This window comes from Phyllostomus hastatus, unplaced genomic scaffold (assembly GCF_019186645.2).
Source record: "Phyllostomus hastatus isolate PE091 unplaced genomic scaffold, TTU_PhHast_1.1 phas_scaffold_21, whole genome shotgun sequence".
NCBI lineage: Eukaryota > Metazoa > Chordata > Mammalia > Chiroptera > Phyllostomidae > Phyllostomus > Phyllostomus hastatus.
In genome coordinates this window covers 27,497,580-27,524,345 of record NW_025334017.1, presented here as the reverse complement: position 1 = coordinate 27,524,345, position 26,766 = coordinate 27,497,580, and the positions used below count along the sequence as shown (strand labels likewise).

Genomic DNA, 26,766 nt, shown 5'->3' with positions numbered 1-26,766 from the left:
ATGGTGACTTTCCAAACTAATGAATTAGCAGCTGTAAGCATCTGCTGCAGCCTGGACAAACTAGTCATGTTAAGTAAGAGAGATTGACATATAAAGTATGGTGTTGACTAATGTCTTGTAAGTATTTCTCAAATATATACATCCATTTTAGTTTATGCATTTTCATTATTGGAATGAGAATAAATTATCTTGTAACCATAGCTTTTATGAAGTTTCCCCTCTCCCTCTTTCAAACAGAAAGACCATCTAGTTTTCTTCAAACTAGGACAATTTATCAGCTGAGTGTCAATTCTGCACAGGCAGTAAGAGAGATAAGGCTCCAAAACTCTGAAACATTTTGGCAAAAATGAGTCCAATGACTTATTTGTTTTAATTAAAAGAATTCATCATGTGTTACAGCTTGGTTAACTTTCACCAAAACACATGGTAGAAAGTGTTGCAGTTGTTTCCTCCAGCGGTTTTCTTTCACCTAAAGACAAAATCACAGGACTCCACAAGGGACAGATGTGGACTCCTCATGCCAGTTCTCATCAATCACACCCGCTGGTGCTCCCTGCATCAGAAGAGCTGGCTGCTGGGGTGTGTACCTCCTTTGGGAAAGCGAGAACTTCTTGGCACACACCACTTCCTCCTCAATCTTCACTGATCTACTGTAACACAACCTGAGATGCTTCACTTCTTTCTCCAGCACCGAGTATAGAAATCAAGTTTCATCCTGCCTTCTTCTCAGCCTTTCCTCTTCCTTTCCTGCATTCTGGCTGATGCCTAAGGGCTGCCTCTTGCCTCCTAAGGTTTTCAGAAAAAATATGTTAAGATGATCAACATGAAATTACAAGTATATGTCATATGTTAAGATTATCATTTTTAACCCTCTCAACGTGGAAGATTTGCTACTTGTTTGATTCTTTGGCTTTAAGCCTACAAAACTCTTTTACCTGAGCTTTGTTTTTACTTAACTTCCTTATGAGGCGATTTGGCAAATTCTGGTTTATGGATTTGTAAAGATGTTTGCTGAGAGGGAAGTCTGGAGTGGGCCCTTTTAATGAGGCACTTAGGGAACCATATTAACTCCTTCAAGCCATGCAAATACTATTCCGTGGCCTCCAGCAATAACACTTATCAGCAGTACTTTTGCATATAAAACCCAATCAAGCTAGGAGTTCCAAACAGTACCCCAGTGGCCTGACTTTATGGAAGGTAGTGACTAGTGCCCTGGAGAAAACCTGGTTTTGTATTGAAAACAATTACCCCCGTAAACAGAGCTTCCTATTAACTCAAATATTTCAGTCTGACCACCATACCTTCTGGGAGTTCTTTGTTTCTGGAAAGAAATTAAGAGCACATTTTCAACTGCATTTTAACATTTTTGCATTAAAAAGCGAAAAATCTATAAGAAATTTAAAACGTGGAAAAAAATCATTTGTTTGATCTTTCTTGAGCTGAGTGTGTCTCAGCAGTGATCGGAAATGTACAACTGAATTGTGAATTAAAGCACCTTTGGAAGCCACAGCTCAGCCATCATGGCTTCTTATCTGTTTTCTTTAATTACTTATATGGGAAGAGATGAAACCCATAGGATACATGGACTATGTCTGGTTTCAATTGTGTTCAGCTATAAAAAGTCAACACTTCCTATGAGCATTATCAGACAAAACAAATAAAGTATCTGAGACAATTATTTTATTAACTTGGAAAAATACAAACCACAACTGAACATTTCTGCAAGTTTTGGCAAAAACTAATGAATATTAATCTTTCCTCTGTGTGCATTTTTAAAACAATATGTGGTTTTAAGGCAAGTTTTAAGTCAACATCAGTTTAGGTTAATTTCCAGTATCTTTTTTGCCTTTTATTAAAGAGCTAAAGGAAAAATAGAATTAGTAATCTACCTGAATTATGGTATAAAAATCTTTTACATGATTGTGATTGGCACAACTAAACATAGTAGTTTTCATGAAAGAATATGGTATGACATTCTTAGATTTTATTTATGAAAAAGAAAAAATTCTATTTTATTACTGTTATATATTAATTCACTAAGAACTTGGTGCTTTTTCAGTATCAGCACTGAATTTTGTTTAACCTTTTATTTTTATTTTTATGGACGTTAGTCTATTTGGTATAAAATATAGACCTATGGTAGTAGGTAAGCTGTCTTGTACGCAATAATGTGGAAACCTACTTTTAATGTCCATTGGCCATCTCTGTGTTCCAGTCATAAATACGAATTATTTCCAAGGACAATCCATAATACCTAATCAAAATTTGTTCCTTAATACAGACCTGAATATGAAAATGAGGTTTTTTGCCTAACTCTTCCCTGTGTACCACTCAGATTATTTGATCTGGCTAACATATTCTTTCTAATTTTCCCTCGGCATAGTTATTTCACATCATGATAATATGATTCCTCACCTCTGGTGTACAGCAGGCTCAGCAGTGAAATGTTTAAATGTGCAGATCTCTATACCTGCCCCAGACACATTGAGTTAGGACCAGCATGTGGGGAAACCAAGTTATCTATATTTTTGAAAAGTTCCACAGCTGTTTTTGATATGCACTCCAGGGTGAGAGCTACTGTCAGAACTAGCGATTTATTGGCATGGGTTTAAGGTCTCAAAATTACCTTTTTTTGTAGATCCTGAAACTTATGCGATATAAAGAGAAAGTGATTAAAATAAATAGCAGCTGAGGGAAGCTGAAGACAGCTTCTCTTTAGCAGTAGGAAGCAGAAATAAGAATGAGAAGGTAGTCAACACTTTGGTTGATGTCATAGATTAGCCTCAGTTGCAACCTGTTGGTTCCAATTTCTTATTCAATATTTATCTTTTTGGATTAAAATGATATTACTCATTTGTATAAACCAGCACGCAACCTATTATAAAACTACAGTAGTTCCTAGCATCGGAAAGCCTCTTAAAGAATTGTATCAGTATCCTTTTACTAATTTTCAGGCTAAAACAAGACTCTGGATTATTCTTGTTCCCTTTCTCATACAAAGTAAAAAGGAACCTTCTCAGTCTCAAATAGCTCACAGTCTCAGAGGAGAGAGGCAAGCAAACAGAAAATTTCTATGTATTGTGACACATGCTCTGACTATACCACCAACTAGAATTTTGTTAAGTGCTTCTCACATATCAACATTGAGCTAAATGCTTTAGGTATATTATCTTATTTCTTACCCACAACACTCTATATGGAAACTGTATTTTAAGCTGTGTTTTGCAGAAGCAAACTGAGGTTCAGAAATGATGTCAGACTGTCCACAGCAAACATGGCAGAAAGGCTTCAAATTAGAACCAGGACAGGGTGTAGAAGTTATTTAATCAAAGCCAAGCCTTTGTTGCTAGGCATCAGATTCATGGTCGGTCCGATAAATTATACAATAGATTATTAATGTGGGAACCCATTTCCCCTTCTTTCATTTATTTTTCATCTTTACGATGAAACAGTTGTTTCTGCATCACTGCACTTTTAGCCGTTAGAAGGTTTCCTCCCTACACTCTCTCCAATAGCCATTTGATTCATTGTAGTCCAACGTTTTGCTCCCACAATAGAGCATGCATAGATAGTTTATCAGGAAGGTGCATGAAATAGAACTTTGGTTTCCCAGAACAAATTTTGTTGTTTACTTTTCAGTTGCTTCTTCCTCTTTTTCTCAGTGAGGAAAAAATCAAACTGTTTAGGAAGGGATGTTAAGCTCACTTAGAGGGAGGTACCAGTCTGCGCGCCAAGACAGGGATGGAGGCTTGTAGGAATGACATTAATGGCCGTCCATTTGTGTGGCTCGTAGGAGATCTCTTACATTTCCCTGGGGAAGCTGGAGAGTTTTATCCATGCAACGCTTTCAACAGCGTGGAAATATGTGACCTAAAACTTAACACTTCATCATTCCCAGCCTCCTTATTCACATTTAGCACAATTGCGAATCCCTTCTGACTACACGGAAGAGGGAATTGTCAAGTGGCTAGAGGGAGTTTTGACATGTCTAAGCTGAGAAGAAATGCAAGGAAAACCCCAGCAGTCTTTTTTTTTCTTCCCAGTGGCTGCTGCGTCTGAGAATGTGCTAGTTCTCTGACTTCAGTTCTCTGTAACTTTCTGTTTTGCTTATTCATTGGAGAAGGTAAGCTTCACTCTTCTCCTTGGTGTGTGGCACCAACTGCCATAAGAATGTTTAAAATTCTTAGCACATCCTAAATTGCTCTAATATTTCCTGCCACTGTAGGACTTTTGCCAAATGTGACTTGAGTATTTTAGGAACAGAGAAGGAGCCATGGAAATCCTGACTTCTTTGGGTTCAATATTTTTACTCGGTATTACAAGTAGATAGTCTTTCGGGGAACATATGAATATACCCAGTGCAGTCTGGGCAGAGGGTGTTTAGTTCATCGAAATCCAAGTTAAACTGGAGAATAACTTTAGCCTACATCATTTTATTTTAACTTTAAATTTTAAAATGTGCACTTATTTATCCATTTTTTAAATGTAAGACCAAACCCTGAAATTCTAGGTAAGTGGTTCTTTCATCATAAACTTTCCCATAATGAAGTGCATTGAATTTCTAGCTTTTGTTTCTTTAAACTAGAGTAAGAGGCATGCACAGCAATTAAAAATCTAATGTTTTATTTTTCCCAATCTTTTAGAGTTGTTTCAACAACACATAATTCAAAAGCAGTTTTTTTAGGGATTTGCTTTTATCAAGCAAACCTAAATATTTAAATTAGATTTTTTTAAAAACCTCTTTTACCCACTAATATTTAACTTATTTATGTAACATTATACATCTTATCATTACAATAACAGATCTGACATAAGCATATTTGAGACCAAACACAACTGGCTTTGGTAAGTAACTTAATTGGCAGAGACAGTAGTGTACAAATACATTTAATTCTTTTAATATACTCTGTGCATCAATATATTTTAAAGAAGGAATGGAAAATGCTGATTCATGTGCTAAGTGGATGAAAGGAGAAAGCAGTTAAGAACACTTCTAATGTAGTTATAATTTTATATAGCTGATATACATGAAATTTTAAAGTAAAGGTTCTCCAAATTCTATCATTTGTGTTGAGAAAATAAGGATTGATGTGATTATTTTACTTCTTTCCACATACTTTTTCTTAATATAGATAAAATAAAACCTATGTCAATAAATACCTCAATTAACCAGATTCTGTTTACTTCTGAAATATCAGAGCATATCCTGTTCTTACTGGAGGCATATCTTCTAAATACGAAAGTGCGCAAGACAAATTGGGAGCTTATTCAGGTCCAGATCCATGGGACTGGTTCATATTATGTATTTTAGTTCAGTGTGAAGCCAGGAATTTTTGTTTTCAACCTGATCTTCAGTGACTATGATTCAGTTGGGAACTTCAAAACAAACTTTCCTGAACCCTAGTTGGTGTGGCTCAGGGCACATACTTAGGTTGAGAGTTTGGTCCCTGGTCAGGGCTATACGAGAGGCAACCTATCGATGTTTCTCTCTCACATCAATGTTTCTCTCCTTCTCTCTTCCCCTCTCCCTAAAACAAAAAAAAACAAAACCAGAAAAAAAAACACTTTTTAACCAAATTACCTAAAACAAGAATTATGTTTTATAGTTACTTCTCTGAATGTCATTACAAGTTGCCATAGTATTTTTCTTCCCTCTTTCCTTCTTTTCTTTGTTTCCTCCTTTCATCTTCCCTCCTTCCTCCTTTTTCTTTGAACTTCAATAAAACACATGGAATGTTCAAAATATGCCAGTTTTCCACTAGCCTTTGAGGATTCGCAAATACAACACAAGTTCTGTCCTCAAGGAGCTCATAGCCTGGTCAGTAGACAGACATGCAGAACAATTACATGGAGCTTCAAGCATTACCAAGGAATACTTTCTGAGGCAGCTGTGAATACACAAAGTCTAGAATGCCAACAGTTACTTAGGGTTCTTTATTTTCCTATCATTAACATCTCCAACATTAGGAGTTGGCTTTCTTGTGGGGACAGCATTTCCCCCCATAACTAAGCTATTTTGCACACTTAATAACCATGACTGGGATTGCCCTAAAAAAAAAAAAAACAACAGAGCCACATAGAGCAGCCAGCTAGGTTCACTCACTAGCTCTGTCAGCCTTCTGCCTCAAAATCCAAATTCATGCCAGTGAATGATTACAGTCCTAGATTTACAGGTTTGCTAATTGCTATTTTCAGATGAGAACGTTATGTCATAGGAGTGCATATATCTTTTAAAATTAGCATTTTTGAGTTCTTTGGATAAATACTCAAAAATGGAATTGCTAGGTTATGTGGTAGTTTTATTTTTAATTTTTTGAGGAATATTCACACTGCTTTCAAAAATGGATGTTCCAATTTATAATTCTTTCAACAGTGCATAGGGGTTCACTTTTCTCCACATCCTCACCAACAGTGGTTGTTTGTTGATTTTACTGATGATGGCGTCTGACAGGTGGAACGTGATAGCTATCTGTGGTTTTGCTTTCCATTTCCTTGGTGATCAGAGGCGTGGGGCACCTTGTTTGTGTCTATGGGCCATCTATTTTTCCTCTTTGGAGAAATGTCTATTCAGGTTCTTTGCTCATTTTTTAATCACATTGTTATTCCTTTTTGGTGTTAAGTTGTATGAGTTCCTTATATATTTTGGATAGCAACACCCCTATTGAATGTATCATTAGCAAATATTCTTCTGAAATAAGTCAGGCAGGAAAAGGCAAATACTATATGATTTCACTTATATGTAGAATCTAACAAATAAAATAAACAAATGAAATAGGTATGAACTCACAGATACAGAGAACGAATTGATAGTAGTCAGATAAGAAAGGGGATAGGTGAAAAAGGTGAAGGGATTAAGAAGTACAAATTACCAGTTATAAAAATAGTCATGGGAATGTGAAGTATAACAGAGGTAATATAGTCAATAATATTGAAAGGACACTACATGGTGTCAATAACTATATATACACTGGACTTATTGGAGGACTTTGTAAGGTATATAAATGTATAATCACTATGTTATATATCTGTAACTGACTAATATTGTCAACTGTAATTAAAAATTAATTTTTAAATGAGAATGTTAAAGCTGAATAATAAAAAAACAGACAATAATAGTATTGTTAAATAATTGTCTGATACTACCCTGATAATTCATTGGAAAATATTTAATTATGTTTAAAAAATATTCCATTAATTGGTATTTTATAAACATTTTCAAAAGCAAGCTATGACAGAGAAGTGTTTCCTGGCTAAACGTATTAATTAGATTCATTTGATCCCAAACATCTAATCTACACAGATGTGAACACAAGGTTTTCCCCTAATAAGAATTAGATGCAAGCCTCAATGGAAAGAAACACAGCAGAAAAATATTGAATCAATAATTGAAAAAAAGCGTGTAAAGATATGAAAGAAATTTATCTTTACTTTTCAAAATGTTTAATTATTACTTAGAACACAGTTAATTCTGAACACGAATAGACTTTCTGAAGTAACAACTGCATCTCTGTCTTCCTCCACAGGGTTTTGGAAACCCCTCTGGTGAATACTGGCTGGGGAATGAGTTTATTTTTGCCATGACCAGCCAGAGGCAGTACACGCTAAGAATCCAGCTAATGGACTGGGAAGGAAACCAAGCTTATTCACAATACGACAGATTCCACATAGGAAATGAAAAGCAAAACTATAGGTAAGTCTTCCTTCCCTAGAGTGCTCAGTTGCCTTGGGCCCAGCCCACTTAATAATTTTAATGGAAAAGTGTGAAAAAAAGACATGACAAATGTCATCCTTCAACTGAAAATCAGGTTGCTTGTTCAGGCCTCTGACAAGGATATGAAAAGCCTTGTAAAGACTTCTTAAAAGCTTGGAATTCCAATTTTCACAGACTGATCTTTTGATGTTGGATCAGTTTTTGAAGATAAGGAATTAAGTTAAGCACAACATGATTAGTGGTGTTGTTACTGTTATAGAGTTTCAGTGGATTCATACATCTAAAGCTGATGACAAAGAATTTACCCAACCTCAGTGGCTTGAAATAAGTACACTCTTCCTTCTGTCAAAAAAATGTTCTACTTATACATTCTTTTTTTACCTTTCTTAAATTATGATTTTCACATTATTTTGAAGGTAATAAAAGAGGAATAAAATTTTATGTTTTTTGAATAATTGACATAAAAATTCAGGTGAAGCATAATTTAGATTTTTTGGGGTAAATAATATAAAAGACAAAAATAAATCCAAATCATGGCATCAATATACACAGTCCATTATTCAAGATGTAAAAATAGACAATCTACACACTTAATTGTTAACATCTCTGATCTTTTCTCCGAGTGGCTCATATACAAAAAGCATTAAAAATGGCTGAGCAAGGAATGCACTATGGAACATTCACTTCACACCCACTGTGTTAGTCTGTGTTCCGGGAACTCTGCTGTTCACCAGCAGTTTTGCAGTCAGGAATGAGATCTCTAGTTTCCCAGACCTCACTGTCCAGCTTTGTTACGAAGTAGATCACTAAACATATGGGAATATATTTTAGTTGCTTTTATATCATTGCCCATTAATGCAATACCTGGCAAATAGCAGGTCATTAATAATTGTGTGCACCTCAGTTTTGTCATCAGTAAATTAGAGTTGCAGTGACTTTAAACTCTCAGTATTGTGGCTATGCTGCAAGGGTCAGGGAGACACAATTGTGTGTGTTAAAGGGCTGGCACGTTGCTGCAAGCAAACTGAAGTGAAAGCAACCAGAGCCTTCTGCTTTTTTTCCAACTTGTGTGGCCCCCTCCTCATAGTTCAACTGTTTCTGCTGTTTATTTGTCTTTTTGAGCATATCATTCTTTAGGGCTTTGAATCTACAACGTTTTCATGAGCGCATCTCATTGTATTTTAATGAATTATGTATGGGATTGGATCCTTGGAGACATAATAATCATTTTCTTAACAAACAGTGATGATGTCACCACATCAACAGAGGATGGGAAATAGATCTAAAGAGTTCACAGTCTCGTGGCGGGCGGGGAGTGAGGGTGTACATAATGGCAATTCAAGAAACCAAAGAAGAGACATTTATAAAATGCAATGGAGTGTAAGAAGAAATGTTTCCAAGGAGGTCAATATTTTGAGATTTTTATAACAAGAAAAACCACTGTAAAACATCAGGGGTACTCTTATGTAAATGTTTTGACCTGAAACTTGAAACTATATGAAACTTGGCTAATGTCAGACAGCCTGACAATAGGACTAGCAAATAATTAGTCTAGTCTTTTTCTAGGCTCCTGAAGAATTTTCTTTGGTTCCTTTCCAAACTGTCTCTCAGTTCATGTGTGTGTGTGTTCATGCCTGTGCCTGCACGGCTGGAGTGGTGCTGCGGGGACAGAGTCTTTGAGCAGGTTAAGGAGGACCGTGGGCCTCTGAAGTGAGCTTTAGGGTGGATGGTGTGACTGTCATTCTTGTGCCTGCATGAGGAAAGAGCACTGACCTCCTCTTTGAGTGCCCCACTGCTCTCAGTGAGCGGTCCCATTCCTTCAACACTGTGTGATGCTGGTCTTCACCCACGTGATGAAGTTCTGTCATCAAAAGGATGAATCAAGTCAAGAACCATACGATTTCACTCATGTGGGATGTGAAGTGGACAGCAACTAATGAACACACAAGACAAACAAGCAAACAAAAATTCAGAGACACACAGACAACAACAGTACGGTGGTTACCAGAGGGAAAGGAGAGGTGGGGGGAGGTTGTAAAGGATACACGGGGTCAAATATATGGTGATGGAAGATTTAACTTTGAAGAATAAATATACAATACATAATGCAGATGGTGTATAACAGAACTGTATACTTGCAACCCATACAATTTTATTAACCAATGTCACCCTAATAAATTTAATTAAAAATATTTTTAAAAATATTTTTTCCCAGCTAGAGTGAGGCGTACACTCTGAGACTCCCATTCTTCTTTCTTCAGCATATTATGAACCTTGAAAATCAGAACTATAAACCCAGAAGGAACTTCATAATTTAATTCCAAACCTCTGGTTTTAATGAAAAGAAAGCTGAGGTTCAGAAATATGCAATATTTTTCCCAAGGAGAGAGAAAGACTCAAATATGGGATGTTTGACTCCTACCTAGTTCAGTGTGGTTTCCACTCTATCATGCTGCTGTAATGAAGTTGGTGGCTCTGGCCCTCTTTCCTGCCAACAATCAGCAGAAAATAGGTCAATAATCATCACTTTCTCATGCAATTAAGTATTAAGATTCATGTTGGCATCAAGTGGGAAATTAGAACTCATTAGAACATAATGCCTGTTCTGGTGAAAGCTTAGTTAAAATAAGCACACTGTGAAACGGCATGATTCACTCTCTCAAAGAAAGTCAAACAGAAGCTTGGAAAGGGGAAGCTACACCCTTGTGACTTCCCTCTCCACTGTGTCATCACTCACTCATGCCCAGCCTTGACTGTCGGGGGCCAGCAGACCTCACATGCCCCAGGGTAGAGCTCCACACCTCCAGCTTCGCCTTGGTGACTTTCCTCCACTCGCTCGTTTTCTCTCTGAACTAGGATGCCATGTCAAGATAAATTATTAAAAGTATTAATACTGACATTTGTATAGTATTGTATAATTTATGAAATGATTTTTAGCACTTTATTAATTTAATCCTGACATTGACTTGGGAATATTTTTAGATACATTTTAAAGACATAGAAACTGAGACTTTGTTCAATTGACTGCTCAAATTCGATTGAAATCAAACTGGCATTTATGCTAGATTTTTGTTTTACTTTTTTACATTTTCTATATTTTTTCTCTTTCACATTAACTGCAGAAGTTCTTCGAAGGTTTAATTTTTAATATCCTGTCTTAACAGAAGTTTTTTTTTAAAAAAACCCTTGTAATAGCTGTAGCCATATGCATAAATCTAACTTGAAAAAAATTTTCCTCGTGATCTAGACAAATGTTGACTAAAAGTAAGTGTTTTGAATGGACAGATGAGCTTACAAATGTGCATGTAATGCACATATTCTTTTTCTTTTATCCTCTAAGGAAATTCAAATGATTTTCTCAGATAGAAAAGGAAATCTAAAGAACCCAGAAGAATAAAGAAAATAATCAATAATGTAAGAGTGTCACAATGAAGATATCATGTGAAGTAACATAATCAATATGAAATTATTAAGTGCTTCCTCTAGGGAGGTAATATTATCTAGATTCTTGTCACTTGAAACCCAGACTATTACAGAGCATGCCTGCCCCCAGTCTGGATGTTCTCAAATATATCTTCCACACTATCGTGGGATGTTTTCTCTAAAAGACAATCTGACTTGGTCTCCACCCTCCTTCATGTATTTCAACAATGTTGAAATATCTACAGGTTGAAGTCTGCCATTTAAAAGTCTTCATGGCCTGACTACCACTTTCTTACTCAGCTGTTGCTGTCATATTGTCCCCCTAACCTTACCCAACCAGACACTCCTTTATTATGATTATGTTCTGGTAGTTACCTGCAATTTCCTTAAACCTTCTATGCTTTTGCTTATACTATGTTCTAACCCTATATACATACACCTAAAGTCTTCTAAACTTTTAAGATTCTCCCTTATTCCTGGCAGTCTTTCCTGACACCCACTATGCTGGATACTGTGATGCGCTAACCTATTGCCTCCCTCAGAACTGAAGCACTCCTCCCACCTCGTGGATTGCTGGCTAATAGCTTATAGCCGAGGTCCCCTACCCAGGCATTGCCTGGGGCTGAAGAAAGCCACATCACCCAAAGTCATTGCTCTTCCCTGTGGACATTACACTCAATGACTTGTCGATATAGGAGTATATAAAGATCCCCTTGCCCCAGTTTGGGGCAATTCTGAAACACCATCCAAGGTCCAGAACTGCACTTGAGATTAGCTGAGGTCTTCGGTGTGACCACGTGTGAGTCCAGCTTTTCCCTCTGCTCAATACTGCTTTCTTCACTTTGCCACTTGGATTGATCCTGAGAGGACTCCCCTGTAAGTCTCCCCACTGTGATTTCCTAGAAAAATGCATCATCCTCACTCTCAGGCTAATTTGGATGCTCTGTGCTCTTATATATTTATAACACTCTGTGGCTAACTTTTCAGTACCCACATTCTGTCATGAACTCATCAACAGTGGTTTGTTTTTATTTTTAAATAACTGTGTGTATCCTTTCCCACTATGTGTCATTTTCTAGAGGTTAAAGACTATTGTTATCAAAATTCAAGATATATACCTAAATTAGCCAAATTGTTAACTGACAGTTAATTGCTAATACTTAATGAATATATACTATGCACCCTGCATTCATGTGAGAAAGCTGAGGCATTTATTTTGCACAAGGTCACAGGTACTAATATAAGAAGAAGTCAAGATCTGAGCTTTGATCTCATAACTGCTCACCATATACTTATCCCTTAATAAAGAACAATCCATTAGTTAATTTATAGAATCAAATACTCTCAAAAACATATTCTAAGAGATATAATGTTTCTCCTAATCCCATTTCTGTCTTTAACAATACGAATGTTCATGGACACATGTCCTCTCTCTGGTTCTCAATTTTCTACCTTAAAAATTCAAGTAATTATAAAGCTTCATACAACCAAGAAATTATTTTCTAGAATACAATTACCTTTCTGTACACAATTCTTTTTTTATATTATGGTCCTTCAATTCTTTCATAAATGATTAAATTTTGATCTCTGTAATAAATACTTCAGTAAGAGTATCCATAGATTTAGGGATTACAGTGACATTTTACTTCTCTTGAAAACATTCTCAATACTTAGATTTAATAAATATATAACCCCCACCACCAACATAAATGCTTAAAAAATAACATTATTTGTAGAATTGGGAAGATTCTATGAACTTCTGTAAAGAGCCCTGGAGTAAGAATCAGATAATTTGAAAGCTATTAAATAATGAGGACTAGTTTCACTATCCACCAAACCAACTTCTTTGTATTAGTGTTGAGTCAAAGAAACAGAGACAGGATGGTTGTTATGGAAGTATTTGTCATACAAATTTAAGTTTACACAAGTGTGAGAAGAGCCAGAGAAGTGAATGTCTGGAAGGTGAGGGTAGGAAATCTGTGAAAGGGTCACTACCACCAATGGTTAAAAGCTGGCATGTGGTGGACAACCAAAAGCTTATAGGGAAATCACAAAGATCCAGCAGGTCCAGCCACCAAGGTAAGACCAAAACAGGGTAGATCTAAGGAAAACCGTTGCTTCAGTGTAGCTGTGTTATCTGGAGTTGTACAATTAAGCATCTGGTGGTGGGTCTGAAACCATTTACAGCCTGAGGAAGGCAAGGAGGAAGGAGAGTAGAAGAGGGGGAAGCTGGGAACTGCTGGGCACCTTTGCCCTTGAGCATCTCCACATCTGATAAAGGTCTAAGGGTCCAGCTGCTGCTGCACTTCTACCATCAGAATCTCACAAGTCCTCTTTTGGCCAACTCTAACTTGAAGCCATCCAAAGGAGTGGATTCTGGGAAACGTTCCCAGGTTACCCAAGGGGACAATAGCACAATCTAGCTCTACACTGTGAGCAAATCACCTATTACTTTTGTACCTCAGTTTCTTTTATCTTTAAGTGGGAAAAATTGTCTCCTATTATCTCTACCACTCTGTTACAGGGACCCAATCAGAAAGAGTATGCAAACACATTTTGTCTGAACAAACTGATATTCCATGCCACTATGGAAGATATTTAGTCATTTGTAATGTATTTTTTAGTAACCCAATGAATTTATAATTGATTCAACAAAAATTTTTAATTATATGAGGTTTGTCCAGAAAGTATACAGCCATGCACTATGAAAAATAGAGACATTTATTGAAAAAGATACAAGATACAAGAAACACTGTACACAGGACAATGATGCTGTAGTCCCCTTCAAAGCTGGTACATTGGTACCTCACATAGTTCTCCCAGTCACCATCAGCTGCCCTGTCATATTTTCTTGAATCTCATTGACAGTCTGAGATCTCTTCCCTTTCAAAGGTGATTTTAGTTTTAGGAAAAGCCAGAAGGTATAGGGCACCAAATCTGGGCTGTAGGGGGGGTTGAGTCACCTGGGTGATTTGATGGTTCACCAAAAACTGCATGAGATGCAATGCGTGAGTGGATGTATTGTCATAACAAAGCTGCCAATCACCGGGTATCCATAGTGGCAGCCTTCTGAATCATCTGAATAGTTTCCATGGAGGAATGTTCAAGCTTAATGCAAAATTGCTTGTTGCAGATTCATTGCTCTACTCACTCAGTTATTTTTAATGTGATGGCCACACAGTACACGTTCTACTGCTCACATGCTCACTGAACAGTGTCTGCCACCCCCACTGACTAGTACCGTGAAATCATAATTGTTCACACATGCACATTCCAGTCCACTCTCCTTGGCAGCCATGTTATATCCATGTCACACAAACAATTCTTGTTATATTAACAATGGTTGGGTTTTTTTTTTCTGGACAGACTTTGTATATCTATATAAATCCACTCCCACATGGTTCCTAAAATAAATTTTCCCAAAGTATTTATATGTGTGAATTCAGGACCCAGTCTAGATACACTCATTGCGTCTGTGGTCTCTTCAGTCACACTGAACCTAGAGTAGTCTGCTACACACCCACCATTAATATTTTTAAAGGAACCAGGTTAGTTTTCCTCAGAAATATTTCTTTCTGGATTTATCTAATTATTTCTTTGTGATGAGATTAAAATTAGACTTTTTAAAAAAATTTTATTTTAATCATTGTTCAAGTACAGTTTTCTCCCTTTTATTCCCATTCCAGCCCACCCACCCAACCCTCCCTACTTCCCTCCCAATACCACCCACCCCAAGTTTTTGTCCATGTGTTCTTTAAATTTGTTCCTGTAAACCCTACCCATTCCCCCCTGAAATTCCCTCTTCTCTCCCCTCTGGTTACTGTCAGTATGTCTCCTATTTCAGTGTCTTTGGTTATATTTTGCTTGTTTCTTTGTTTTGTTGTTTAGGTTCCTGTTAAAGGTGATATCATGTGGTATTTGTCTTTCACTGCCTGGCTTGTTTTGCTTAGCATAATGCTTTCCAGCTCCATCCATGCTGTTGCAAAGGGTAGGAGCTCCTTCTTTCTTTCTGCTGCATAGGATTCCATTGTGTAAATGTACCATAGTTTTTTGATCCATTCATTTACTGATGGGCATCTAGGTTGCTTCCAGCACCTAGCTATTGTAAATTGTGCTGCTATGAACATCAGGGTGCAAAGGTTCTTTTGTATTGGTGTTTTAGTGTTCTTAGGATATAGTCCCAGCAGTGGAATTGCTGGGTCAAAAGGCAGATCCATTTTTAGTTTTCTGAGGAAGTTCCATACTGCTTTCCATAGTGGTTGTGCCAGTCTGCAGTCCCACCAACAGTGCACTAGACTTTTTTTTTACCACAAGACTATATAATTGATTTATACTTTCTCTTTTTGCAAATCCAAAGGCTTGAATGTCCATGTTTTCCACTATTGGTTAGGTGAAGTTTCATTCACTTGTTAAAGTTTTGCTTTTGTTTTTGCAATGGAATATATTCGCTTAATGAAAATTATTACAAAATATCATAATGTATAAATCACATAAAGCATAAAGCTGATCTACTTTGGTTGAAGTGGCCACAGAGCCTAATATCAATAAAATATCCCTTTGTCCTTCCCCGTTTTTGTGCCTTGGATGTTTGCAGAGCATTGTTTAAAAACCAATGTATCACATTATTATAACTAAAAAAAGTAAAAATTTTCCAATTGGAAATCAATTTACTTGTACTACTTTCAGGTATAAAAAGCAAAAGAAAATTATATTAAAAATTTCTAGCCTCAACCCTGGCCAGGTAGCTCCGTTAGTTGGAGCATCCGAATACACCAAGGTTGCAGGTTCAATCTCAGGTCAGGACACATACAAGAAGCAACCAATGAATGCATGAATAAATGACAACAAATTGATGTGTATTCCTCTCCCCTCCCCCCTTCCCTTCCTCCCACCCTCCTTCTCTCTGCCCCTCTTTCTCTAAAATCAATCAATAAATAAAAATTTAAAAATTCTAGCCTCAGTAGAAAGGCACACTTTTAGTGAATGTATTTCATTAGATAAAGTGATTTTGTATGTTAATTTTTTCAGATCTTGGTTACAGTTTTTTCCCTAAAGTTAAATCATTTATGTCTTCATAGTATTAACTTAATTAGTAAGTTCTTTATCACATATAATATATTGAGAAGCTTAAATATAACCCCTCCTTTAAACCAATAGAAAATGTGCATTTTTATTAGTGAAATCTGAATGATATTTAACCATTGTAATGAGCATCTTATATTATAATTATAATCTTGCTATAATACTTATAATGCAAAATTTTGAAATATTTTTCATGTATAGCTGTGTTAAAGCGTTGTTCTAGAAGAGATTTCACATGGAGAGATTAATAGAATGTTTGAGAAAAAATTGCAAAGAAAGAAGGCCTTGAAAATAATTTTGCCATTAAATATTTTCTTGTACAAAGTTTATTGGGGCCAAGATCTTTATTGAGAAGTTTAATTTAGTGAGTAAAGCATTATATTATTAATCAAGAGACACAAACTCTAGACTGGATCTGTAGATACTTTTCTGAATGGTCTTGAACAAATTAGTTCATTCTTCCAAGTCTCAGGTCTTCAGAAGTAAAATGAGAAGGTAAGAATAAAGTTTGCCCAATTTTTTCCAATTCCAAAATCCCTTTCTTAAAAAAATTATTAAAGTATTGCTATGTTGTGTATGTATTTTAAGGACAAAACAGATTAGTGCAGATTGAAAAGAATTCTCTTGAGCCCACATGTAAATTTAAACCATGCATTTTTATAGGTATTGCAAAACTTGTTTCACTCTTTTTAGTGAAATGTTTTTTATTTGTCTAATCCTCTGGGTTACATGGTCCTGGCTGGACCCAGTAGCAGATGTGTTGAAATGCTAAGAGGAGAAGTTATTTTTTCCAACATTCTTGGACTAATCAAGGTAGAAAAAAATATATAGGGAATCTCCTGGCAGTCTCTACACTCTTGAATTATTAGCTCAGATAGAAAACTCAATATTTTAAGCAGTTTTATTTGTATTTTCAAATTATTTCTCCAACTTGGGAGGTATATTATTTTTTAGACTATAATTTTTATTGTGGTTACTTCCTAAAACAAAGAAGGAATTGTTTTAGTCAACAACATTATATTTTATACTCCTTGACTGAGATATGTTCAAAAGGAAAAAGGCATGGTCATACAAAGTCACTTTGTACTTTTTTCAGGTCTTCTCAGGGTCAGAAAAATCTCTTGACTTTAATGCAGATTAATGTCAGTCTCTAGAGTCTTGTATTTTTCCAAGCTGACAAAAACAAATGCTCCAGTGCAGTTAGGTCTAAGGATTCCCAGGGGAGTCCTGCTCCAGAATGATTAATGCTGGGTGGGACTCGAGCAAGTGCTGCCCTAGATACTCACAGGCTGGCCAAGGTTGCTAGAACCAGCTAGCCTCCAGGAAATAGTCTAGGGAGATGCCATGTGATCCCTTGCTCTGGGTCTTCCTAGTGCCCTTCACCAATGAAGAGATAAAGGCTGTCTCTTCAATGAATGAATTATTCCTCATTTTTGGTTATGTGCTATCCTGAAATAAAATGTCCACAAAGATTTCAGTATAGTTATGTATATGTGTTTATGCATGTGCATGCACACATGTGGTGGATAGGGGAAGAGGTGGAGAGCAGTGCACAGGGAGACAAGGAATTACAATGCAGTGAATATAGTAAGCTTACTAATGAATGCGCAGAATCTAACCAATTTGAAGGAGATAGGAGGACCTTCAAGGGCTGATCTAAGTTGACATAAAAATGACAAATTGGAATTAGCTGGAGAAATGGTTCAGAGTTGGAACTGGAATTGGAAATAGCCTATGTGAAGGCTTATAAGTGAGACCTCGCATGTCTTATTAGGAAGGTTATTTTTTACAGCATTCTGGACTAATCAAGACAGAAATACACACACACACACACACACACACACACACACACACACACACACCTTAAGCATAGCCTTAAGCAGTACCTTAAGTAGTATAAGTATAAGGGGGAAATGAAAAAGCAGGATGCTCAGAGCAGAGGAGAGCCAGACAACTAGCAACAGTATAGTAGCTGGAAGACGTTGAACTGGCACCTGGTGATAGCCTCTGAAGACAGCCGTCTAGAATAGTCTACCATCACATTGCAATCATTTCATCTCTCAATGCTTTGACTACTCTGTTCATTAAATATGAGCAACAACAATGTACAAGACATTGTGTGTGAAACAAAACCCCACAGAATTCAACCCCCTTCTTTTAGGAGTTTTAACTTCTTTGCCTAACTTGATTTTCTGTATCCTTTAAGTCTTAACTTAGGCTGTAGAGCTCCACTTTTTAGATGGGATAAGGAGCTCCCTCCATGGGCTCTCCCTGGGCTCTGTGCCCATCTCTATCAGAGTCCTTATGTGCCACACTGGGTTGTAATTGCCTATTCCCTAGGAGGGCAGAGATCTCTCTGCCACATTTGGCACATGTCCGGAGAGGAAGCACTTCCTAGTAAATATATGAAAGACATATCAACAAAGGCATTTCAACAAACACAGCTGATTTTGATCTAGATGCCAGAAATTCAGAGACCAAGAAGACGACATTTCTGTCCCCAGATGTTTATAGTATAGAATGGCAGCATATTATAGTTTCCATGTAAGATTTTTAATGAAGCGCTTTGTCCTTTAGTTTTTGGGGTTGTTGCTTAGATGAGACTCATTTCCCTGATGTATTTAACTGCTGGATCTTCAGTTTTCTTTTATTTTCTTTTTTTTTCTTTTCTTTTCTTTTCTTTTCTTTTCTTTCATGAGATGTGCAAGAATTTTTATACTGTGTGATGCCAAGCAAATGAAATAAAATGTTAATAAATAGATACACCACATACTTAACTCCATGGGCCAACTGATCCTGGGAAAAGATATCATGTTACGGGCACTGATAAGTAAATTGTGGGTTACAGGGACTAGGTACTCTGCCTGCAGTTTTGATAGCTTGATTTTATAATGCACCATGGGTGAATAACTGAGCTCAACAGAAAGTTCAAGATTTAGTTTGTTATATGTACTTCTAATTTTTCAATTACAGATTACATTCAACATTCTTTTATATAAGTTTAAGGTGTACTGTATAGTGGTTAGATAACTCTGTACTTTACAAAGTGTACCCCCCCGATATTTCAAGTGCCCATCTAATGCCATACATAGTTATTACAATGTTATTGACTATATTCCTAATGCTGTACTTTACATCCCCATGACTGTTTTATAACTATCAATTAGTACTTCTTAATCCTGTCACATTTTTTACGCAGACCCCCAACTCCTCTGTCCTCTGACACCCATCAATCTGTTCTCAAGGGCTATTAGTCTCTTTCTACTTTGTTAATTTCTTTATTTTGTTCTTAAATTCCACATATAAAGGAAAGCATACAATATTTGTCTTTGTCTGGCTTATTTCACTCAGTGTAATACCCACTAGGTCTATTCATGCTGTTGCAAATAGTAAGATTTTATTCTTTTTTTATAGCCAAGTAATATTCCATTGTGTATATACATCACAGCTTTTTTATCTACTTGTCTATTGGTGGGCACTTGGGCTGCTTCCATATCTTGGTTATTGTAAATAATGCTTCAATGAACATAAGGGCGTACACATTTTTTCAAATTAGTATTTTGTTACATTTCTAGTAAAAATTTTTAAATTATGAAAATAGCACTATAAAATACTGATTACCCTATAAATTATATACAATCCATTTTCTCTCTAGATGATTTGTTTCTTTTACAAGAACCTTTAGAAGTAGCAAAATTAAATGCATCAACCGCAAACCCTGTGTTGATAATAGCATCATAACATTCAACTTTAATATTAATTGAACACTTACTCCATTCCAAATATTTTCAAAGTGATATGTCTCTTTTGACATTAACATCACAAATGCCAATATTTATGTTGTTCTGCTCATGCTTTAATAAAATCATTAAAAGCACTGTTTTATCAATGTTACCTGCCTCAGTTAGAAGTTCAAATAAATAGCTGGAAAAAGAATAATATTGGTCTTATTCACTTTTACCTGAAAATAAAAAACAACTTCTTTTTCCTCTCATGCCCTTATGAACAATTCTAGAAAAAAATTTCTAGATGTGATGATCAGAAGTCATTATATAAATAATCAGAGGCTATATTATTGTTATAAAATAATTATTCCAATGTACTATACTTTAAAAATAATAGATGTGGTTAAAGGTCAAATAAATAGTTGTACCTGCCCTGGCTGGTGTGGCTCAGTGGATCGAGCACAGGCCTGTGAACCAAAGGGTCACCAGTTTGATTCCCAGTCAGGGCACATGCCTGGGTTGTGGGCCAGGTCCCCAGGAGGGGGCACTCAAGAGGCAACCACACATTTGATGTTTCTCTCCCTCTCTTTCTCCCTCCCTTCCTCTCTCTAAAAATAAATAAATAATATCTTTAAAAAATGGTTGTACCTATTTATAATCCTATTTCTAACATGTGCATAGTATCCTTAGCAGAAGAATTACATCTAAATGTTGTATGCTTCTTTAACATCCCCCAATTTAGAAGTTATCTGATAATTAGAGACATTAAGTCATTAGTTTTTGGCTTGTTAATAAGTAATAATTATCAAATATGTAGTTGTCCAATATCCATAATTGTTTTATTTCTCTTTTAACTGGATATAGTTTTACTTTAATCTATATAACTTCACTAAAATTACTTCTCTTAAAAGTTGTTATAATTCTTTTCAAATTATACTCTGCATTCATTCATTATCCATCCATCTTGCCAGCTAGTCAGCCACCAAACACTTATCATGTTGCTATGACTTCCCTGGTACTACGCAGTCATGTCCAAACTTGAGCGTTCAAGTAGTCAACTGAAGTATTTAAAGTGTACATTTCTGACTCCCACATGCAGAGATCCTAATCCTGGGGTGGACACAGATATCTCAGTCCTACCACGTACACCCAGGCAATGCCGACGTAGAAGCTGCACTTCAGTGACACTAGAAGGAGCCCCCGTGTGTGTTGGTCTTGTTGGGCTAGGAGTTCCGGAGGAGGGAGAGAAGACGTGGGATACTTGGCTGGGAATAAAACTTCTAGCTGCAGCATGGATTAGCATGCCTGGTTGGGTTTTTTTGTTCTGTCCTGTTTTTTGGGGTTTTTTTGTAAGATTTTATTTATTTTTTAGAGAGAGGATAAGAAAGGCAGAAAGGGAGGGAGAGAAATATTGATGTGCAAGAAACATCTATTGGTTGCCTCTCGTGTGCCCCCAACTGCAACTGGGGTCCTGGCCCACAGCCCAGGCCTGACTGGGAATCAAACTAGAAACCTTTTAGTTCTCAGGCTGGTGCTGAATCCACTGAGCCACACCAGCCAGGGCTTGTCCTGTTCTTTGATCAAGGAACTACCTTTTTAAAGATTTAATGGAGCAATGGATCTTCTCTTCAGAATAAATAAGCAGACCCAATATTTTGCTTATATTCATGTGTGATTCAGCTCCACACTCACCGTCCCTGGGTGAAACCCTTATAAATAGGCTATCTGTGGGCACTGAAGAAAAGTTGTCAATCCCCTGGGGTATAGTTTGAATGGGGTACATGGGAAGAGAGTGAAGGGGCCAGGAAAGGCTTCACAGAGGAAATCCTTGGAGATTTGTGAAATATAAGTAAGCGTTCATGAGGAATATGTGCTCATATTGGAGGGTGGTGGCAAAAGGGGAAGGTCTTTACATTCAGCCAGGAGGAACAATGTGAACCGAGACCTAGAAGTAGAAAGAGCTTTCCTCGGGAACAGCAAGTGTCTTATTGTGTAGGGGTTCACTCTGCTGCAGAAAACAGAGGGCCATGTTCCATGATAGGGAGTTTGGACTCTATCTTACACTGATCGTGGAGAGAAACAAGCACTCGGATGATTCTGGTCAACAGAAGAATCTGCTTATGCATGCTGGAGCCCTGTTTGTAGAACTTATAGCAACACGGTGTCCAAGTATAACAAGAGAAAGTATTTCCTCTTTGCAGAGAAACCTCAGACAACGTCTCTCAATGGTTTTCAAAATTCTACTCACCCTTTCCTCTCTCTCTGTCTTCCCCTCGAGGATGCTGGAAAGAAAGTTTCTTGCTGCTCTTTAAACAGAAATAAAAATGAGAACCAGCCTACCTCCCTTGAGCATGTTTATATGAAAAAAGTCACTAATTTCAGTCACAAGTTTTACGATGTCTTGACTTAATTTTTGGTAAAAAAGCAAACCCATAAATGCTCTGAGATGGCCATTGGCCTGGTCTTTTAGGCACCAGGGGAGGGCCGAGTCCGCGAGCCGCTTGCTCAGAGCGAACAGTCAGCCACACGCAACGCCGAGGGACTTGAAATACATTTAAGAGACTGTATTTTTTACAGGGGTCTTGGTGCCATGTAATTCATTTTGACACTAATTTTTAATGTATTCTTAGAAAAGAAGGGGAATGCTGAGAGAACTTTATTTTACTTAGAACTAAAGACAGATCACTTCATTGTATTTCTGAGCTTTGGGAAATATGGTTTGTCACAGATTTCATGAAAATAGGTTAGTTTAGTTTTTAAGTTACAGAATAGAGTGCACTCTCTGATCACTATGCAGAGGGACTCAGAGATAACAGTATGCGAGTTCTCTGTTTTCTTTGGAGGAAGAATTTATCATGAGTTTTGAACATATGCAATCTTCATGTCCTTGAGAAACACTGAGAACTTTATTTGACTAGGGTTTTGAAATAGCAGTCATTGTTCTCAGCATCAAAAATTTAAGAACTAGATGGTTGATAAATATTCATCAAAGTCCTACATTGCATTAATTTGTAAGTCAAGGGAGAGACATTAAAATGTATACCTTCAAAAGAGAAATAGATGAGCCCTGGCTGGTGTGGCTCAGGTGGTTGGAGCATCATCCTATAGCTATAAGAGCTGCAGGCTCGCTTCCCAGTCAGGGAGTGGGCCTGGGGTGTGGGTTGGACTCCCGGTCAGGGCATCTGCAGGCCCTGGTCCCGGCATGTATGGGAGGCATCCAATTGATGTTTCTTTCTCGAGCTGATGTTTCTCTCTCTCCCTGCCTGTCCCTCTCTCTCTCTAAAAATAATGAAAAAATGTCCTTGGGTAAAGATAAAAAATAATAATACAAAGACTTTAATAGATGAAGAATTAGTATACAATATATGTATGTATAATAAAACTAATACACAAAATATTACTAATAGAATCAGAGAAAAAATGAAACGGGATTTTCTGAAGTTTTTCATTATTAGGACTGATGTTTTCTGTAACTCGGGAAATTTACCTTTTTCACTAGCTGTGCAGATTTCCATGACCCTCAGTATCTCAAGCATTTTTTTCACACTTGCACAACTTCCACTGAACATGTCCAAAGACATGTAATGTGATTGCCTAGGGGCATCTGAAGCTTAGGAAGCAATTAAGATAATGTACACATTCTTAGATAATGGTTAGGTCAATATAACCAAATTCTGGGGACTCCCCAATGATCCAATTTCATCTGAGAACAAATGACACCAGTTAAGAAGGATGGAATATGATAAAAAAAAGCTTTCAGAAAATACAGGTGAGGGTTATAGGTAGGTCATAAGGGTGATCTTTCAGGGACTTTTTGCAATATCAGATAAGGGTAAAGAAAGGGAAAAAAAGCCACATGGTGGATTCAGCCAATAAAGCCCTCTATTATATGGCGGGAAAAACTTGGATTCTCAGAAGATTAGAATTCTAATTTATTAAAGAATAAACATTTGAATTAAAGGATCATTAGTCAGGCATTTGGGTTCCAAATGAAGTAGACTTCAATCTTGGTTATCAGTCAGCAAAGCAGCTCTTTGGTTTCTTGTTCTTGGTTCTTGGTGTTTGCTTGCTCTATATAAAATGGAAAAAAAAATTCAAAGGAAATGGGGCCTTATAGGTTTGAGAAAATTGGTCCTTTTCATATTTAATTTCTCCAGTTTATTGCCTACATGTGTGTCTTAATTAGCTATGTCTCTATCTCATTATTTTAATTACTCAGTATGCTTACATGTGTCTATCAATGTCATAGCAATTGACAATGGGCTAATTTACACTGTCATTCATAAAACTGGTGTTTACTGAGCTATGGTATATTTTATGGTTATTGGTTAGGGAAGTTTAGTTTCTTTGTCTATTTTTATTCATATTCCTCAAGCAGTTACTCTACATGTGACAGTCTTTTAAGGACTTCATATGTATTACCTCCTTTAATCTTCCCAATAAGGTTTGTGACTTTACTATTATTAGAACCATTTTACAGATGACACAACTAAGGGTCAGAAAGGATAAAAGCTAGGTTTCAAGCCCAGGCAATTAAACTCCAAACTCCATTCTGTTATACTGTCTCTCAAGATACAAGTATACTCTTCAGAAGCTGTTTTGTTTATGTATTTATTTTGTGGGGACTGGGGAGAGGAAGGGGAAAAAAGGAAGAATGTTGGATAATGTTTTTATTGCCACTTATTTCCTTTATTCATACTAATTTTGTACTAAACCACCTATATCTGCTGAGCTTTATGTCTTTTTAGGTATTTATAAATCCCATATCCTTAACTCTTGATTAGCCAAATTGTAAATTAATAAGTCTTAATCTTTCTACTTACATCCTCTCTTTAAACTTCTTTTGAGCTTTTTCTTCTACTTACAGATTTATATTTATGAGCATAGATCATTATCCTCCAACTATCTATCATAAGCATTTATTCACTCATTGTTTCATAGGTGTACTGACTTTGATTCATATATTTTTCTATCATTTCTCACATTCTCATTGACAGGCTCTTGCAAATGCATTAATAATTCCATTTACTTATGAATAATAGAGTACCAGACTGTATCTACAATGTGGAAAAAATAGTGTTGCACGTAATGACACAGACTTCATAGAGCATCCTCCGACAGAGATCACGGTCCTAAAAATTAACGTTAGAAGTAAATGCTCTCTCTTACAAAGAAGATAAAATCTTTTGAAACCTTTTAAAAATGAATGCCCAGGTTCCAGATGGAATTATGCCACAGAATGGACACAGGTATAGATATAGGTCTCTTTGTACACTCGATGGTCTCATTTCTCATATGAACTCTCTAGTATTTATTTTAGTGGGTTATTCCATAAGCTATTTCTTCAAATGTCTGTCAGCAGCCATGAACTAATTTCATCCTCATTTGGCAGCCCCCAGTATAATTTGAGGAGACCATTAAGTCATTAATATTTCAAATCAGAAAAAAATGCTCATGGGACCTGAATTGTAAAACGTTATTGAGAGTTAAAATGTTACCATGTATAAGCCATCTCTTGAGATTAATAAAACTTAAATTCCAAACAATTTGAACTCTTAGTTCATAACTGACTCAGTAAATATTTATTGAATGCCTGTTACATATATAGTATATGGAGTTCACAAAAATGGCTAAGACATGAATACACACCCTTTTTCCTACAATACTAATTATTTGTATACCTCCCAATGTTGTCTTTATAATGCTAAACAGACACTAATATTGCTGAAGGTCTACAGAAAGGCAAGCTGTTTTCTCTAAATATAGATTGACAAGGGAAGTATTGTCCTTATTTTTATCAGAAGATGCTACCTGTATAATTTAAACTCAGTTCAAAAAGATGTGCTGTGCTACCCTTCCTTGTGATGGTGCTCAGCCCTTTCAGAAGAGCAGGGGCAGGGGCAGGGCAGGGTGGGTGGATAAAGCAGAGACAGACGTGGAGCAGCAACCCAAAGACAGCAGTGTTGGGAAACTCGGTCAGATTGAGTCATTAATACCAGGCTCTGAAAGAGAACCATGGGGGTCATTTTGCATTTTCTTCATGTGATTGTGAGAAAGACAAACTAGTTCCATATGGAGGTAGGGAGAGAGCTCAGAGCCAAAATAAAATCTGCTCAGCTTGTCAGTATGTAAGACCTTAAAGTTCACATATCTGAGAGTCTGTCTACTGTTTAAAAGAGCTGAGGCCAAACTTCAATTTGTCATACATGCAACTCCCACTGTCTTGGATAATGAAAGGGACCCCTGCCCCCGTGAATGCAGTGAAGGTGTAAAAATGTAAGAAGTATGGCAGGCTCTTAGGTAGACCAAATTAGTGAGATACTAGATCCATGAGATTGGGCTGCCTATTTCAAAGAAAAGAAAGTTACAGAATTATAGAATTACTGATATGGTATAGTTTGAAGTCTGTTCTTCCATAATATAACTCATTATTGTCCTATATTCATTAAGAAATAGAATTTAATTTTTTATTTATTTAAATTACTTTTTAATCTTAATTTTCATGAGTTCTTGACCCTGCTGTACCCTTTTCTCCCACTTCCCACTCCCTTCCACCTCGGGCAACCACCAATCTATTCTATGTATCTATGAGCTTGATTTCCCTTTGTTTTAAGATTCCACATATAAGAAAGATTATATAGTATTTGTCTTTCCCTGACTTATTTTACTAGCCAAATACTTGCAAGGCTCATCCATGTTATTACAGATACAAGATTCATTCTTTTTTATAGCTGAGTAATATTTAATTGTGCATATGTACCACATCTTTATCTACTCATAGATGGATACTTAGGTTATTTCCATAGGTTGGCTACTTTAACTAAG

At 36.6% G+C, this 26,766-nt stretch overlaps 1 protein-coding gene across 4 annotated transcripts in view; it reads left to right on the top strand.

The window, feature by feature from the left end:
• The window catches only part of ANGPT1 (angiopoietin 1), a 244,037-nt gene that overhangs the window by 192,765 nt on the left and 24,506 nt on the right, over window positions 1–26,766 (top strand). For all 4 annotated transcript variants that reach the window (XM_045861501.1, XM_045861500.1, XM_045861503.1 and 1 more), the window contains exon 7: window positions 7,524–7,690. In XM_045861501.1, the coding sequence (XP_045717457.1) occupies window positions 7,524–7,690 (167 nt within the window). The remainder of the gene's footprint in view (window positions 1–7,523; window positions 7,691–26,766) is intronic.